The following is a 15,971-nucleotide window of genomic DNA, read 5'->3' as shown; positions in this document are numbered from 1 at the left end:
ATTACAACATACAAGCCCATGTGTGTTGACACAACAAGAACTTGACACCTAACAGTAGCATCCCCAGTGCCCGCAGACATTAGATACTGTACCTCTCCTGAATTTAGTATTCCATCTTAAATCACTTAAACATAACCCTTTTCATTCCAGTGGCTCATTCATCCATTTCCCTGCTACTGAAAATGTGAACAGTTGGAGGACCCACTTTGCTTCATTAATGTAACAAAGATATCTCTCTACCTTGTGGTCTAAAGACATCCTTACACTATGTACTGTACTCAGGCCAACAGGAGACCCTCATAGAAAGGGTTCTTGCGCCATCTTGTGGTTAAAATAACCCAACAGGCTTGGTAGACTTTCAATACCTCTACCTATGCGACACAGAGGGTGGAGTCATGTTACCATAGAGACGGTGGAGTCATGATACTGTAGGAGAGGGTGGAGTCATGATACTGTAGGAGAGGGCGGAGTCATGATACTGTAGGAGAGGGCGGAGTCATGATACTGTAGGAGAGGGCGGAGTCATGATACTGTAGGAGAGGGTGGAGTCATGATACTGTAGGAGAGGGTGGAGTCATGATACTGTAGGAGAGGGTGGAGTCATGATGATACTGTAGGAGAGGGTGGAGTCATGATGATACTGTAGGAGGGGGTGGAGTCATGATACTGTAGGAGAGGGTGGAGTCATGATACTGTAGGAGAGGGTGGAGTCATGATACTGTAGGAGAGGGTGGAGTCATAATGATACTGTAGGAGAGGGTGGAGTCATAATGATACTGTAGGAGAGGGTGGAGTCATGATACTGTAGGAGAGGGTGGAGTCATGATGATACTGTAGGAGAGGGTGGAGTCACGATACTGTAGGAAAAGTTAAATTCACTGTGATGAGAAAGATGAGGCGCTAGACACAGTTCTATGTTGAGTTTTCCTAAGACAATATGAAAGGGAAAAACCTCACCACCGCTGTTGCTGTCTGGATCATTTGACATTCTCCACGAAGGTGCATGTTCCTGGTCTATGAGTGGGTCTGTCTGGCATTGTGAGAGACGGTTTCAGAACAGGGAGGTCATCTTTCATTCATCACAATACTTTGTCTTCCGTTCCATCTGCTTGCATCAGCCCGGCTTTATAATTCACATTTATACTGTCCACACAGACTGACTGACTGTCACACCTACGAAAGACGATTAATTCCATAGCCTGCAGTACTACCCATCCAACCGTGTCTCACAGGAGGCTGAGGAAGCGCCCAAGGATCCTCTGGAAGTCTCTGCCAGGACATGCAGCTGCTGACTGACTTGGCCCAACAAAACACATTTCTGTTGGATTCTAAATAAGTGCTGAATAAAAGATTTTCTCCCTGTTTCCTCACCAAGGTTGTTTATACCTCCAGCGGAACATCTGAGTTTGAGCTTCAGCCCTGAAGTTGTTGTAGCACTCCAGCAGTCGATCATACACCTCAATATCGCAGCAGTTCAAACTTTATTGTTGATCTGTTACATTATTTGGTTGTTTCCTCAGTTGGAGGGACCTGATGTGTTTAGAAAAGATTTCAAACAGAGTGATTTTGCATCATGTTTAAAGAAGTTGAAAATACCACATTCTGTAATTACAAATGTCAATATAAAAACCTAAATGACCATAGTGACATGGATGAAATACAATATTGACAGAAATGTATGTGTTATACCTTTAGTCATAGGTTAAAATTTCAAAAATCATTCCTCAGACTCATTGATATAAAAAGACAAAAATAATTTCATAGATCTTCTGATAACATTTCAAAATGATTTCAAACCATTACAACATAAAATCAAACAACAAAGTTTCATTACTTGCAAATAAAATTACATTTTAGCAAAATATTTTTTTTTCACCGTATTCTCATACAGTATATCACAATTTAGTAATGATAATATAATAATTTCTCTGTCACAATAATCTTAATATCTATCTTTTTCTGGTATCACCTCACATTAACAATGTGAGGAACATTTTCTGAGACCTCTGATTAAAAACAAACACTTATAAAACATGGGACCACCCAGAGAGCTTATGAGTAGATAGAGGACCTCCTTAAGGTATCCAGGGCTGTAGCCAATCCCTGCTATACACAACCTCATTCCCTGCTTTAGAGGAATGAATTGCCTCTCAGCCACTCGTCCCATAATGTTATAGTCGCCCTGTCTGTCATAAGAATTAGTCTCCTGAATGACCAGCAGATTAAACCCCATCAAATCATTCACAAGGATAACCTACCTCAGTGCAGTCACTGTGTCTGTCAGTGCCTGGACAGTGATTGATGCTTGTACAGCAGAGATACATACACAATCATTTTGTTCCGTACCGCTCAACTGGAACAGTAACAGCTTGGTGAAATTGTTTTTTAAAGTAAATGGTGTGAAAGCTAATCTCCGGTGGCGTCCAGTCAGAGCTTAGTCATTGGTATGTGCAGGCTGTTCCAGGGCCCCATCCACAGCTCCTCCTCGTCCGACAGCGTGTGCTCGCTGTGGGACTCGGCGGTCTCTGGGCCCCCGATGGTGTCCACACACGACTCCCTCTCCTCAGGCCCACACAGGCCGCTGCTCCTCTCATCCAGGGCCTTGGCCATGTTGGGCTTGGAGTCCATGATGTTGAGGCCTGAGAGGCTGGAGCCCAGGGAGCCGCTGGAGGGCCGGGTGTTGAGGCTGATGTTTAACTCAGAAGAGATGCACATACCTGTCCCGTTTCCTGTCAGCCCCGTGCTGTTGAGGGGGACGTTTTCCTCGTGGGTGACGCCCAACTTGTCCAGCGTTTTGAACTGCTTGCCCAGGCGGCATGGAGAGCCTACTTTTAGGTTGTTGGGGTGTCCGAGGCGCCTGGTGCGGACGATGGTGCCGTTCTGGGCAAGGTAGACGTTGCCATTGATGTTACTGTGGCTGTTAGCGTTGGTCAGGCGGTTCCTGTGGTTCTCTGCAGTGTTGTTGGTCAGGAGGTTCCTGTGGTTCTCTGCGGTGTTGTTGGTCAGGAGGTTCCTGTGGTTCTCTGCGGTGTTGTTGGTCAAGAGGTTCCTGTGGGACTCTGCGGTACTGTCCTCTCCTGTGGAGCTCTCATATGCTCTGTCCACCAGCAGCTGGACACGCTTCACCTTCCCAGGCTGCACAGAACAACAGACAGGAGCAGGTTAGTATACAGCTTACACAGAACATTCACAAGAACCACAACAACAGCAGCAACAACAACAATATCACAAAGGTAATTGCAGTAGTAAAGGAAAACATCATGTTTCTCTCTCCCACATGAGAGAGAGAGGGAAACAGAGAGAGAGAGAGAGAGGATTTTCAAAGGGAAATGACATGCGGTACACTGTAGATGGTGAACTCCCACAATGGAGAGATTTCAAAGCAGAGGAAACGATGCATCATTCAGTGAGCTTCTACGCAAGGATTCTTTCCCAAAGTTATTCCACAAACTCAGAGAGAGAGAGAGAGAGAGAAGGAGAGAGGGAAGGCTTCAGTATAAAGCACTCCAGTGGAAACCACACTACTGAGTTCACTCCCATGCGAGTCGCCACTCCGAGTCCGGTTAGCCTTACTTCCCTGCTGACCGGCGCTGCCCTCAGAAGGCCGTGGAGTTCCCCTCGCTGCTGCTGAGGGCATCCTCGTCCGCCTCCGAGATGGGGGACAGCCCCTCGTAGCTCTCGTCAGAGCTCTCTGCAAGATGCCTGGTTGGCTCAGGCGCCACGGGGGCCCTGGGGGAGGGGCCAGAGGGCCCCGGATCTCCGGACGCCACGCTTGACTTCCCGGACGCAGCTCCGTCACTCTGCTCGCTGGAGGAATCTTTACTGTCGTCTGCCGCCCCACTGTCCTCCTCTGACTCCGCCTCCTCTCCGCTCTCCTCGTCAATGTCATCTTCCGAGGCCTGGGTCAGGATGGACTTGCGGGAGCGGTGGCTGCCTCCGGCGGACCTGGAGGACGTGGAGCTCCGCTCGCTGGCCAGGGAGCTCCGGTCCGTCAGCTGGCTGTCCTCAGGGCCGCTGGCCTCAGACCCCGATGGCTCGCTCTGGCTGGCCCCGCTCTGCTCTGGGGCGTCGCTGCCTGTCCCTGTCCCTGACTCCTCCTCCTCCCCACTGCCCTCCCCCCCGGGACTCGACTTCTCTGAGACCTTGGCGCTTTGTGATGACCTCACGGAGGACTTCAGCGATGAGCCAGACTGGGAGGCAGCACTGCCGGCACCTCTGACGCTTCCACTAGCACTTCCACTAGCGCCTCCACTAGCGCTTCCGCTTCTGCTAGCGCTTCCGCTTCTGCTAGCGCTTCTGCTAGCGCTTCCACTAGGGCTTCCACTAGGGCTTCCACTAGGGCTTCCACTAGCGCTTCCACTAGCGCTTCCACTAGCGCTTCTGCTAGCACTTTCGCTACCACTTCCGCTAGCGCTTCCTCTAGCACTTCCGCTGATTCCCGAGGCACTGCTCCTAACACTGCCCTGTGTGCCAGCGCTGGACTGCTCAGAGGAGGCCTGACTGATGCCCGTGGCAGATGACTTCATAGAGGAGCGGGCAGAAGAGCCACTCTCTCTGGACACCCCAGAAGCCTCCTCTTCCTCCTCTGCAGACTCCTCCTCAGTGGCTGAACCCTTCTCTGTTCCTGACTCTTTCTCTGTCCCTGACTCTTTCTCTGTCCCTGACTCTTTCTCTGTCCCTGACTCTTTTTCTGAATCAGACTCTTTTTCTGAATCAGACTCTTTTTCTGTTCCTGATTCCTTTTCTGTTCCTGATTCCTTTTCTGAGCCTGATTCCTTTTCTGAGCCTGATTCCTTTTCTGTGCCTGATTCCTTTGCTGAGCCTGATTCCTTTTCTGTGCCTGATTCCTTTGCTGAGCCTGATTCCTTTTCTGAGCCTGACTCTTTCTCTGAATCTGATTCCTTTTCCGTCCCTGATCCCTTCTCGGTGCCAGACTCCTTCTCCTCTTCATCCTCCTCAGACTTGGACTTCTCCTCTTCATCAGAATCCCCCGGATGTTCCTCAGGCTCCTCCTCTGAGTCCACCGTGCTCTCGTTGGCGTCGGATCGGTCCAGGTTCACTTTCAGGTAATCCTTATCCACGCTGCTCCTCTCCGAGGCCTCGTCGGAGGCTCTCTCCTTCCCGCTCCCACTCGCCTCCGCCTCGCTCTCCTCCACGCTGATGGACACCTTCGACCTCCTCTCGTCCTCACTGGCAGCCTGCGATGCCTCCTCGCTGCCCTGGGAGGACTTCCTGGCTCCTATCAGTGCTCTGCCCGCCTGGATCCCCGTCACCGCGGTACTCAGTGAGCTCATGGCCGCGGACGGGGCCGGACCCAGACTGTCTTGGCTGTCGATGCGGCGGGCCGACGTCAGCTTGGCGTAGTCCTTGTCCTTCTTCCCGACACCGAACATCTTTAACATCTTGGCCTTCTTCCATGGAGCCTTGAGTCTTGGGCCGGCCTGGCCTCTCCCCTTAGTGCCTGCAAGCAGGTTGCTCAGCGCCATAACAGGTTTCAGTTTGGCAGCCATGCCAGGCACAGCCCTGGGCTCGCCCTCCGCTGGCTCCGCCGCCGGCCCCTCGGCCGCCGGCTCCTCCTGCTCAAACTCGTCCTCAGGGGGCAGGTCTCTGAATCCCACCTGCTTGGACCGGCCACGGCCCCTCCTGCCACGCCCTCTGCCGCGACCCTGTGACAGTCACATCACTTCTCAATCAACTACACACAGTACATCTGCAAAACCGCTCAGCCTTTCTGGGGTTCCTCTCTGACGTGATATTGATTCACAGGGACAAAGTGGCCTGTTGCAATAATCTTAAAATGGGTTCACATACCCACAGCCAAGACAGTTTTAATCAGTTTTAGAACAGAATGTTTGTTTGGAAACTGCCTCCTCGGTTCTAAAACTGTAGTTTTGAAGATTTGACTAATGAATCTTCAAGACTCCGCAACAACACAGAGACATTCTAGAACTACAAGCATTCTAGAACTACAAGCATTCTAGAACTACAAGCATTCTAAAACTGCTGAAAACTGTCTTGGCTGTTGTGTGCGAACCCACTTAATAGTCTGTAATGAACATGTTATGATTCTAGCTGTGTGTGTGTGTGTGTGTGTGTGTGTGTGTGTGTGTGTGTGTGTGTGTGTGTGTGTGTGTGTGTGTGTGTGTGTGTGACTGCTGGTGTAGACAGGGTACAGAGGGGCTACCTGAGAGGCGTAGTAGTCCTCCTCCCCGATCATCTCTCCGTACTCGTCGTATATGGGAGCGATCAGCTTCCTACGGCTCCCATAGTGAGGAAGGTCGTACCTGGGGGAGACAAACAAGCAGGCTAGTATCTCTGAACGCAGGCTAGTATCTCTGAACGCAGGCTGGTATCTCTGAAAGCAGGCTGGTATCTCTGAAAGCAGGCTAGTATCTCTGAAAGCAGGCTGGTATCTCTGAAAGCAGGCTGGTATCTCTGAAAGCAGGCTGGTATCTCTGAAAGCAGGCTGGTATCTCTGAAAGCAGGCTGGTATCTCTGAAAGCAGGCTGGTATCTCTGAAAGCAGGCTGGTATCTCTGAAAGCAGGCTGGTATCTCTGAAAGCAGGCTAGTATCTCTGAAAGCAGGCTGGTATCTCTGAAAGCAGATTAGTATCTCTGAAAGCAGGCTGGTATCCCTGAAAGCAGGGTAGTATCTCTGAAAGCAGGCTGGTATCTCTGAAAGCAGGCTGGTATCTCTGAAAGCAGGCTGGTATCCCTGAAAGCAGGCCACTACACTGGTCACACATTATAATACAGTTATCTGTCTCCTGCACGTGCAGTGAGGGTGATCTGGAGTGGAAGCACACTCTGGTGATGAGGGAGATGTGACCACAGCCTGCGACGGTGGACTGCTGCACACCGCTGGGGTGTTGAATCCACCATGTATGTGGGGGCCAGAAGCTAAAGTCTGTCCACGTTACAGCCGTGAGAGATGGACAATAAGGAGGCCGTTCTGCGTGAGCCCTGGAGATGGTGTAAACCAGGTGCGCTGCGGGGTCCACGACCGGTACATCACAGCTACGCCTGCGATCAACAGCCAGCAGAGATCTGAGGGGCATGTCGCTGCTTACAGACGCCAGACGCTCTGTACACCACTTCATACCGCCAAACCAGCGCTAATCTGCCTCAGCGACACCTTGTGAGGCGGCCTGGGAGGAGCGCCGTCGCTTGTGATGACTGAATTAAGAGCTTAACAGCGGTTAAGTTGTTACGCCGGCTCTTTAAACAGAAAGAGCTGAACAGCGCTGGTTCTGGGTGAACAGTGCTGGGTCTGGGTGATGGTGCTGGGTCTGGTTCTGGGTGAACAGTGCTGGGTCTGGGTGATGGTGCTGGTTCAGGGTGATGGTGCTGGGTCTGGGTGATGGTGCTGGGTCTGGGTGATGGTGCTGGGTCTGGGTACTGGGTCTGGTTCTGGGTGATGGTGCTGGGTCTGGGTGATGGTGCTGGTTCTGGGTACTGGGTCTGGTTCTGGGTGATGGTGCTGGGTCTGGTTCTGGGTGATGGTGCTGGTTCTGGGTGATGGTGCTGGTTCTGGGTGCTGGGTCTGGTTCTGGGTGATGGTGCTGGGTCTGGGTGATGGTGCTGGTTCTGGGTACTGGGTCTGGTTCTGGGTGATGGTGCTGGGTCTGGTTCTGGGTGATGGTGCTGGGTCTGGGTGATGGTGCTGGTTCTGGTTCTGGGTGATGGTGCTAGGTCTGGGTGATGGTGCTGGGTCTGGTTCTGGGTGATGGTGCTGGGTCTGGTTCTGGGTGATGGTTCTGGGTCTGGGTGATGGTGCTGGGTCTGGTTCTGGGTGATGGTGCTGGTTCTGGGTGATGGTGCTGGGTCTGGTTCTGGGTGATGGTTCTGGGTGATGGTGCTGGTTCTGGGTCTGGGTGATGGTGCTGGGTCTGGTTCTGGGTGATGGTGCTGGGTCTGGGTGATGGTGCTGGGCCTGGTTCTGGGTGATGGTTCTGGTTCTGGGTGATGGTGCTGGGTCTGGGTGATGGTGCTGGGCCTGGTTCTGGGTGATGGTTCTGGTTCTGGGTGATGGTGCTGGGTCTGGGTGATGGTGCTGGGTCTGGTTCTGGTTCTGGGTGATGGTGCTGGTTCTGGGTGATGGTGCTGGGTCTGGGTCTGGTTCTGGGTGATGGTGCTGGGTCTGGGTGATGGTGCTGGTTCTGGGTGATGGTGCTGGGTCTGGGTGATGGTGCTGGTTCTGGGTGATGGTGCTGGTTCTGGTTCTGGGTGATGGTGCTGGTTCTGGTTCTGGGTGATGGTGCTGGGTCTGGGTGATGGTGCTGGTTCTGGGTGATGGTTCTGGTTCTGGGTGATGGTGCTGGTTCTGGTTCTGGGTGATGGTGCTGGGTCTGGGTGATGGTGCTGGGTCTGGGTGATGGTTCTGGTTCTGGGTGATGGTGCTGGGTCTGGGTGATGGTGCTGGTTCTGGGTGATGGGCCTGGTTCTGGGTGATGGTGCTGGGTCTGGGTGATGGTGCTGGTTCTGGGTGCTGGGCCTGGTTCTGGGTGATGGTGCTGGGTCTGGGTGATGGTGCTGGGTCTGGGTGATGGTGCTGGTTCTGGTTCTGGGTGATGGTGCTGGGTCTGGGTGATGGTGCTGGTTCTGGGTGCTGGGCCTGGTTCTGGGTGATGGTGCTGGGTCTGGGTGATGGTGCTGGGTCTGGTTCTGGGTGATGGTTCTGGGTCTGGGTGATGGTGCTGGTTCTGGGTGCTGGGTCTGGTTCTGGTTCTGGGTGCTGGGTCTGGTTCTGGTTCTGGTTCTGGTTCTGGTTCTGGTTCTGGGTGCTGGGCCTGGTTCTGGGTGATAGCAGTCTCAGCAGCAGCGGCTTTAAGTGCAGGATGTCTGACAGGCTGAGACCAACGTATCCGGCAGCATGATCAGGCAAGGCAGAATGGGCTTTCCGTTCACACCCCAGAACCAGAACCAGACCCAGCACCATCCCATCTGCTCAGCCAGTTAGAGTTTGCAGGGATGATGCAAGAGGGTAAGTTGATGAGTGGATGACTAAGTGATCAAGCAATTAAAACATTTTATCGTCTCGGCTGTCCAATTCACACCGTTCCTCACAAGCTAACTAGGAGGATTTAGGTCTGACAAAGCCAGTTTTATGGCCGCTCTCCATCCTGTCAAAACCACCCACGAAAAACTACAAAACTACCCAGAACTGGAGAAAACCTGCCACAAAACAGCATATTTCAACAGGCAGCTTTAGCCAGACATCTGTTGGAAGCACCGGCACATTTGATGTCTGGGTCTGGGTGAACAGGGCTGGGTCTATGTCTCCTGCCGAGTCATGGAGGACAGGGAGGACAGGGCGTGCTGCTGAGTCATGGGGGACAGGGCGTGAGTCATGGGGGACAGGGCGTGGGAGTGGAGAGGGGAAGCTCTTGGGGACGCTGCTGTTAGCTTCTGAATTTCCACTGAATGACTCCCTACGGATTGCTGAAGCGTGGGGCTGGGGGGTGGGGCTGGGGGGCGGGGCTGGGGGGTGGGGCTGGGGGGCGGGGCTGGGGCGTGGGGCTGGGGGGTGGGGCTGGGGCGTGGGGCTGGGGGGTGGGGCTGGGGGGTGGGGCTGGGGGGTGGGGCTGGGGGGCGGGGCTGGGGGGTGGGGCTGGGGGGTGGGGCTGGGGGGTGGGGCTGGGGGGCGGGGCTGGGGGGTGGGGCTGGGGGGTGGGGCTGGGGCGTGGGGCTGGGGGGTGGGGCTGGGGGGTGGGGCTGGGGGGTGGGGCTGGGGGGTGGGGCTGGGGGGCGGGGCTGGGGGGCGGGGCTGGGGCGTGGGGCTGGGGGGTGGGGCTGGGGGGTGGGGCTGGGGGGTGGGGCTGGGGGGTGGGGCTAAAATGGATCTTTAATGATCAATGAGTCTTAATGAGGTCATTTTTTAACTAAGGACCGAGGATGATCACTTCCCTGGATGGGAACAGGACTGATGAGAGGTTGCCTGATGAGTGTTGTGTTGTAGTGAGTGTAGTGTTGTGGTGTTGTAGTGAGTGTGGTGTTGTAGTGAGTGTAGTGAGTGTAGTGAGTGTAGTGTTGTGGTGTTGTAGTGAGTGTAGTGTTGTAGTGAGTGTAGTGTTGTAGTGAGTGTGGTGTTGTAGTGAGTGTGGTGTTGTAGTGTTGTGGTGAGTGTAGTGTTGTAGTGAGTGTAGTGTTGTAGTGAGTGTAGTGTTGTGGTGAGTGTAGTGTTGTAGTGAGTGTAGTGTTGTAGTGAGTGTGGTGTTGTAGTGAGTGTGGTGTTGTAGTGTTGTAGTGTTGTAGTGTTGTAGTGTTGTAGTGAGTGTAGTGTTGTAGTGAGTGTAGTGAGTGTAGTGTTGTAGTGAGTGTAGTGTTGTAGTGAGTGTAGTGTTGTGGTGTTGTAGTGAGTGTAGTGTTGTGGTGAGTGTAGTGTTGTAGTGAGTGTAGTGTTGTAGTGAGTGTAGTGTTGTAGTGTTGTAGTGTTGTAGTGAGTGTAGTGTTGTAGTGAGTGTAGTGTTGTAGTGTTGTGGTGTTGTAGTGAGTGTAGTGTTGTAGTGAGTGTAGTGTTGTAGTGAGTGTGGTGTTGTAGTGAGTGTGGTGTTGTAGTGTTGTGGTGAGTGTAGTGTTGTAGTGAGTGTAGTGTTGTAGTGAGTGTAGTGTTGTGGTGAGTGTAGTGTTGTAGTGAGTGTAGTGTTGTAGTGAGTGTGGTGTTGTAGTGAGTGTGGTGTTGTAGTGTTGTAGTGTTGTAGTGTTGTAGTGTTGTAGTGAGTGTAGTGTTGTAGTGAGTGTAGTGAGTGTAGTGTTGTAGTGAGTGTAGTGTTGTAGTGAGTGTAGTGAGTGTAGTGAGTGTAGTGTTGTGGTGTTGTAGTGAGTGTAGTGTTGTAGTGAGTGTAGTGTTGTAGTGAGTGTGGTGTTGTAGTGAGTGTGGTGTTGTAGTGTTGTGGTGAGTGTAGTGTTGTGGTGAGTGTAGTGTTGTAGTGAGTGTGGTGTTGTAGTGAGTGTAGTGTTGTAGTGAGTGTAGTGTTGTAGTGAGTGTAGTGTTGTAGTGAGTGTAGTGTTGTAGTGAGTGTAGTGTTGTAGTGAGTGTAGTGTTGTGGTGAGTGTAGTGTTGTAGTGAGTGTAGTGTTGTAGTGAGTGTGGTGTTGTAGTGAGTGTGGTGTTGTAGTGTTGTAGTGTTGTAGTGTTGTAGTGTTGTAGTGAGTGTAGTGTTGTAGTGAGTGTAGTGAGTGTAGTGTTGTAGTGAGTGTAGTGTTGTGGTGAGTGTAGTGTTGTAGTGAGTGTAGTGTTGTAGTGAGTGTAGTTTTGTAGTGAGTGTGGTGTTGTGGTGTTGTAGTGTTGTAGTGTTGTGGTGTTGTGGTGAGTGTAGTGTTGTAGTGAGTGTGGTGTTGTGGTGAGTGTAGTGTTGTAGTGAGTGTGGTGTTGTGGTGAGTGTAGTGTTGTAGTGAGTGTAGTGTTGTAGTGAGTGTAGTGTTGTAGTGAGTGTAGTGTTGTAGTGAGTGTAGTGTTGTAGTGAGTGTAGTGTTGTAGTGAGTGTAGTGTTGTAGTGAGTGTAGTGTTGTAGTGAGTGTAGTTTTGTAGTGAGTGTGGTGTTGTAGTGAGTGTAGTGTTGTGGTGTTGTAGTGAGTGTAGTGTTGTAGTGAGTGTAGTGTTGTAGTGAGTGTAGTGTTGTGGTGAGTGTAGTGTTGTAGTGAGTGTAGTGTTGTAGTGTTGTAGTGAGTGTAGTGTTGTGGTGAGTGTAGTGTTGTAGTGAGTGTAGTGTTGTGGTGAGTGTAGTGTTGTAGTGAGTGTAGTGTTGTGGTGTTGTGGTGTTGTAGTGTTGTAGGGTTAGGGTGGACTCACCCTTGGTCGTAATTATAATAGTCCTGAGAGTAATAGTCGGGCTCGATGCCGGACTCCATGGAGAGATCCTGAAGATACATAAACATACACAGTATCAGCACTAGAGAGAGAGAGAGCGAGAGAGAAAGAGAGAGAGAGATGTAGAGAGAGATAGAGAGAAAGAAAGAGAGATGGAGAGAGGGAAAGAGAGAGATATAGAGATGGAGATAAGGAGAGATCTGGAGAGAAAAAGAGAGAGAAGGAGAGATAGGTAGAGGGAGAGACTACAGCAGGCCAGAGGCTGATAGGTACATGTGAGAGAGGAAAAGGCAGGTCTACCTCCGGTCTCAGCAGGGAGGGCCTCAGCAGCTGCTCCAGAGAGGAGCAAGGATAGGAGAAGGGAGAGAGAGGAAGGGGAGGAGGAGGGAGAGAGAGGAAGGATAGGAGAAGGGAGAGAGAGGAAGGATAGGAGGAGGAGGGAGAGAGAGGAAGGATAGGAGAAGGGAGAGAGAGGAAGGATAGGAGGAGGAGGGAGAGAGAGGAAGGATAGGAGAAGGGAGAGAGAGGAAGGATAGGAGGAGGAGGGAGAGAGAGGAAGGATAGGAGAAGGGAGAGAGAGGAAGGGGAGGAGAAGGGAGAGAGAGGAAGGGGAGGAGAAGGGAGAGAGAGGAAGGATAGGAGGAGGAGGGAGAGAGAGGAAGGATAGGAGAAGGGAGAGAGAGGAAGGGGAGGAGAAGGGAGAGAGAGGAAGGGGAGGAGGAGGGAGAGAGAGGAAGGGGAGGAGAAGGGAGAGAGAGGAAGGGGAGGAGAAGGGAGAGAGAGGAAGGATAGGAGGAGGAGGGAGAGAGAGGAAGGATAGGAGAAGGGAGAGAGAGGAAGGGGAGGAGGAGGAGGAAGAGGAGGAGGGAGAGAGAGGAAGGGGAGGAGGAGGGAGAGAGAGGAAGGATAGGAGAAGGGAGAGAGAGGAAGGGGAGGAGGAGGAGGAAGAGGAGGAGGGAGAGAGAGGAAGGGGAGGAGGAGGGAGAGAGAGGAAGGGAGGAGGAGGAAGAGGAGAAGGACAGGAGAGAAGCAGGGAGGGACAGGGCAGGCAGAGAAAGTCAAGGTATAGATACAGCAGAGTAGAGACTTTAAACTGGCATGCTTTACAGTCGTAGATAAATCTACTTCACAGTCGTAGATAGAGATCCACTTTACAGTCGTAGATAGAGATCTACTTTACAGTCGTAGACAGAGATCTACTTTACAGTCGTAGATAGAGATCTACTTTACAGTCGTAGATAGAGATCTACTTTACAGTCGTAGATAGAGATCTACTTTACAGTCGTAGATAGAGATCTACTTTACAGTCGTAGATAGAGATCTACTTTACAGTCGTGGATAGAGATCTACTTCACAGTCATGGATAGAGATCTACTTCACAGTCATGGATAGAGATCTACTTCACAGTCATGGATAGAGATCCACTTCACAGTCATGGATAGAGATCCACTTCACAGTCATGGATAGAGATCTACTTCACAGTCATGGATAGAGATCTACTTCACAGTCATGGATAGAGATCTACTTCACAGTCATGGATAGAGATCTACTTCACAGTCATGGATAGAGATCTACTTCACAGTCATGGATAGAGATCCCAGACTACTACCACTGTCCTCTGCCAAGAGAAGAAAGATGCATCTGAATGCTCATCCATCACCTGGCAGAGGAAAGAGCAGCACCCGCACTTTCCAAAAGCAAATGGAAACAGAAATGTTTATGTAAAAGCACTCTCCCGTAGATATTATCTCCCGTAGATATTATCTACATCTCATCTGGTGTTTTCCGTTGAGTGTGTGTCAGATAAGAGTTATGGGGAGGAACGTGGGCTCCCCTGAGAGAAACACAACACACAGAGCTGAGGCCTACCTGTCTGCCGGGCCTTCGCCTGGGGAGGTGAGCGGGAGGAAGGGAACACAAACAGGAAAACAATGAGTTCCAAGTTTCACTGTTCAACATTTCAAACCATTTAAATAAAAAACGACAACAACAATGTTTGTCTATTCTGCTGACTGGTTAGGGGTTTGCAGATTCAGTCCACTTACTGTGCAGATTTGGGCGTCAAACCGCAGGTTACATATTTGTTCATTTTCAAAAGCATTTCAAGCGGCGCCCCACTCTTATCTACAGGACACGGCTCTTATTCCATCACAACAGAACATTCTGAACAGAGGGGGTTCGGTGGGCGGAGACGGAAGGTAAAAGGTGTGAGAGGCTCAGAAATGCATTTGTGCCAGATATGTCAAAGTGATTCCTATGACACTGGGCGATTCGTATAATTCAAAATGTTGCACTGGAGTGTGCAAGTCAATGACCCTGGACCTGCTGCTGCCCACGCCTCTTCTATCTTCACTGTCGGTGGCTTTTTGTGTCATCCTCATATATTATCATATGCCAGGAACTCCTCCCAACGTCAGAAATACATCTCTGCATTAAACTAGACACTTAAAAGAGAGTTGTTTGTTTCTCCTCAGGAAACTTAACTATTTCTAAGACAAGGTGTGAAAGGAAGTCAATGACAGAGGGAATTAATGGAGCAGCGTGGACCAATTTGTTCACTGTGGTGCGACTGTAGTCTGTCTGTGTGTGTGTGTGTGTGTGTGTGTGTGTGTGTGTGTGTGTGTGTGTGTGTGTGTGTGTGTGTGTGTGTGTGTGTGTGTGAGTAATGAGCAAGTGATGATGTCAGCTTCCTCTGGAGAGAAGTAATCTGTTGTTAAGGTGCAGGGACCAGAGAGACAGGTCAGGCCGTTGGAGGGACACACCTCCCTCCCTCCCTCCCTCCCTCCCTCCCTCCCTCCCTCCCTCTCTCCCTCCCTCCCTCCCGCCCTCCCTCCCTCCCTCCCTCCCTCCCTCCCTCCCTCCCTCCCTCCCTCCCTCCCTCCCTCCCCCTCCCTGCAGCCTGGGATGGAGAGTGAGGGTGGCTCTGATGTATGACCTAGCAGGCAAGTGTAGCCTCAAGGAAACAACAAGACAAATGAGTCCCTGGACAGCCAGGCACAGTGGACAGCTGGGCCGAGGAGATGGGGGGTGTGTGTGTGTGTGTGTGTGTGTGCGTGTGTGTGTGTGTGTGTGTGAGGAGATGGGGGGTATGTGTGGGCGGGGCGGGGGCGGGGGGGGGTGGGCCGAGGAGATGGGGTGTGTGTGGGCGGGGCGGGGGCGGGGGGGGTGGGGACACACCACCAAAAGACCTGTTCTCTCAGAATAAGTAATGGACACTTAAAGACTCTTGTGCGTCTCCAACATAAGCCAGAGGACAGGGTTCCCTGCCCTTCTCAGCTGCAATCAATTCACCAGCAGTTAAAAGGCGTATGAAGTGGAGGTTAAGACATGTCTGGGATGCAAACATCCTAGCTAGTATGCAGCAGACATCCTAGCTAGTATGCAGCAGACATCCTAGCTAGTATGCAGCAGACATCCTAGCTAGTATGCAGCAGACATCCTAGCTAGTATGCAGCAGACGGATGCTCACTTGACAGACTAGTGCTGCTTGCTAGAATGAGAGGAACGTTAGCGGAACGTTAGAGGAACGTTAGAGGAATGTTAGAGCAACGTTAGAGGCATGTTAGAGGAACGTTAGAGGAACGTTAGAGGCATGTTAGAGGAACGTTAGAGGAACGTTAGAGGCATGTTAGAGGCACGTTAGAGGAACGTTAGAGGAACGTTAGAGGAATGAGAGGAACGTTAGAGGAACGTTAGAGGAACGCTAGAGGAACGTTAGAGGCATGTTAGAGGAACGTTAGAGGAACGTTAGAGGAACGTTAGAGGAATGAGAGGAACGTTAGAGGAACGTTAGAGGAACGTTAGAGGAACGCTAGAGGCATGTTAGAGGAACGTTAGAGGAACGTTAGAGGAACGTTAGCGGAACGTTAGAGGAACGCTAGAGGCATGTTAGAGGAACGTTAGAGGCATGTTAGAGGAACGTTAGAGGAACGTTAGAGGAACGTTAGAGGCATGTTAGAGGCATGTTAGAGGAACGTTAGAGGCATGTTAGAGGAACGTTAGAGGCATGTTAGAGGAACGTTAGAGCCATGTTAGAGGAACGTTAGAGGAACGTTAGAGGAACGTTAGCGGAACGTTAGAGGAACGCTAGAGGCATGTTAGAGGAACGTTAGAGGCATGTTAGAGGAACGTTAGAGGAACGTTAGAGGCATGTTAGAGGAACG

At 51.4% G+C, this 15,971-nt stretch overlaps 2 protein-coding genes across 2 annotated transcripts in view; both read right to left on the bottom strand.

Annotated features, from left to right (window-relative positions):
* Nucleotides 1-2,427: 2,427 nt before the first annotated feature.
* On the bottom strand, nt 2,428-3,400 carry LOC311325895 (uncharacterized protein; the record flags this gene model as incomplete). Its single annotated transcript, XM_084458713.1, has 2 exons — nt 2,428-3,135; nt 3,344-3,400. 2 exons carry the CDS (start codon nt 3,398-3,400, stop codon nt 2,428-2,430), a joined length of 765 nt encoding a protein of 254 aa, XP_084314839.1.
* A 196-nt stretch (nt 3,401-3,596) lies between these two features.
* The window catches only part of LOC311325894 (protocadherin-15-like), a gene marked incomplete at both ends in the record, with an annotated part of 380,555 nt that continues 368,180 nt past the window's right edge, over nt 3,597-15,971 (bottom strand). Inside the window, 5 exons of the mRNA XM_084458712.1 lie at nt 3,597-5,666; nt 6,185-6,284; nt 11,791-11,858; nt 12,109-12,138; nt 13,678-13,696. Coding sequence (XP_084314838.1) covers nt 3,597-5,666; nt 6,185-6,284; nt 11,791-11,858; nt 12,109-12,138; nt 13,678-13,696 — 2,287 coding nt within the window. The remainder of the gene's footprint in view (nt 5,667-6,184; nt 6,285-11,790; nt 11,859-12,108; nt 12,139-13,677; nt 13,697-15,971) is intronic.

This window comes from Borostomias antarcticus, assembly GCF_949987555.1.
Source record: "Borostomias antarcticus genome assembly, chromosome: 25".
In the NCBI taxonomy this organism is placed as follows: domain Eukaryota; kingdom Metazoa; phylum Chordata; class Actinopteri; order Stomiiformes; family Stomiidae; genus Borostomias; species Borostomias antarcticus.
Note: the sequence above shows the minus strand (reverse complement) of the source record. Positions and strands in the feature narration are given on the sequence as shown.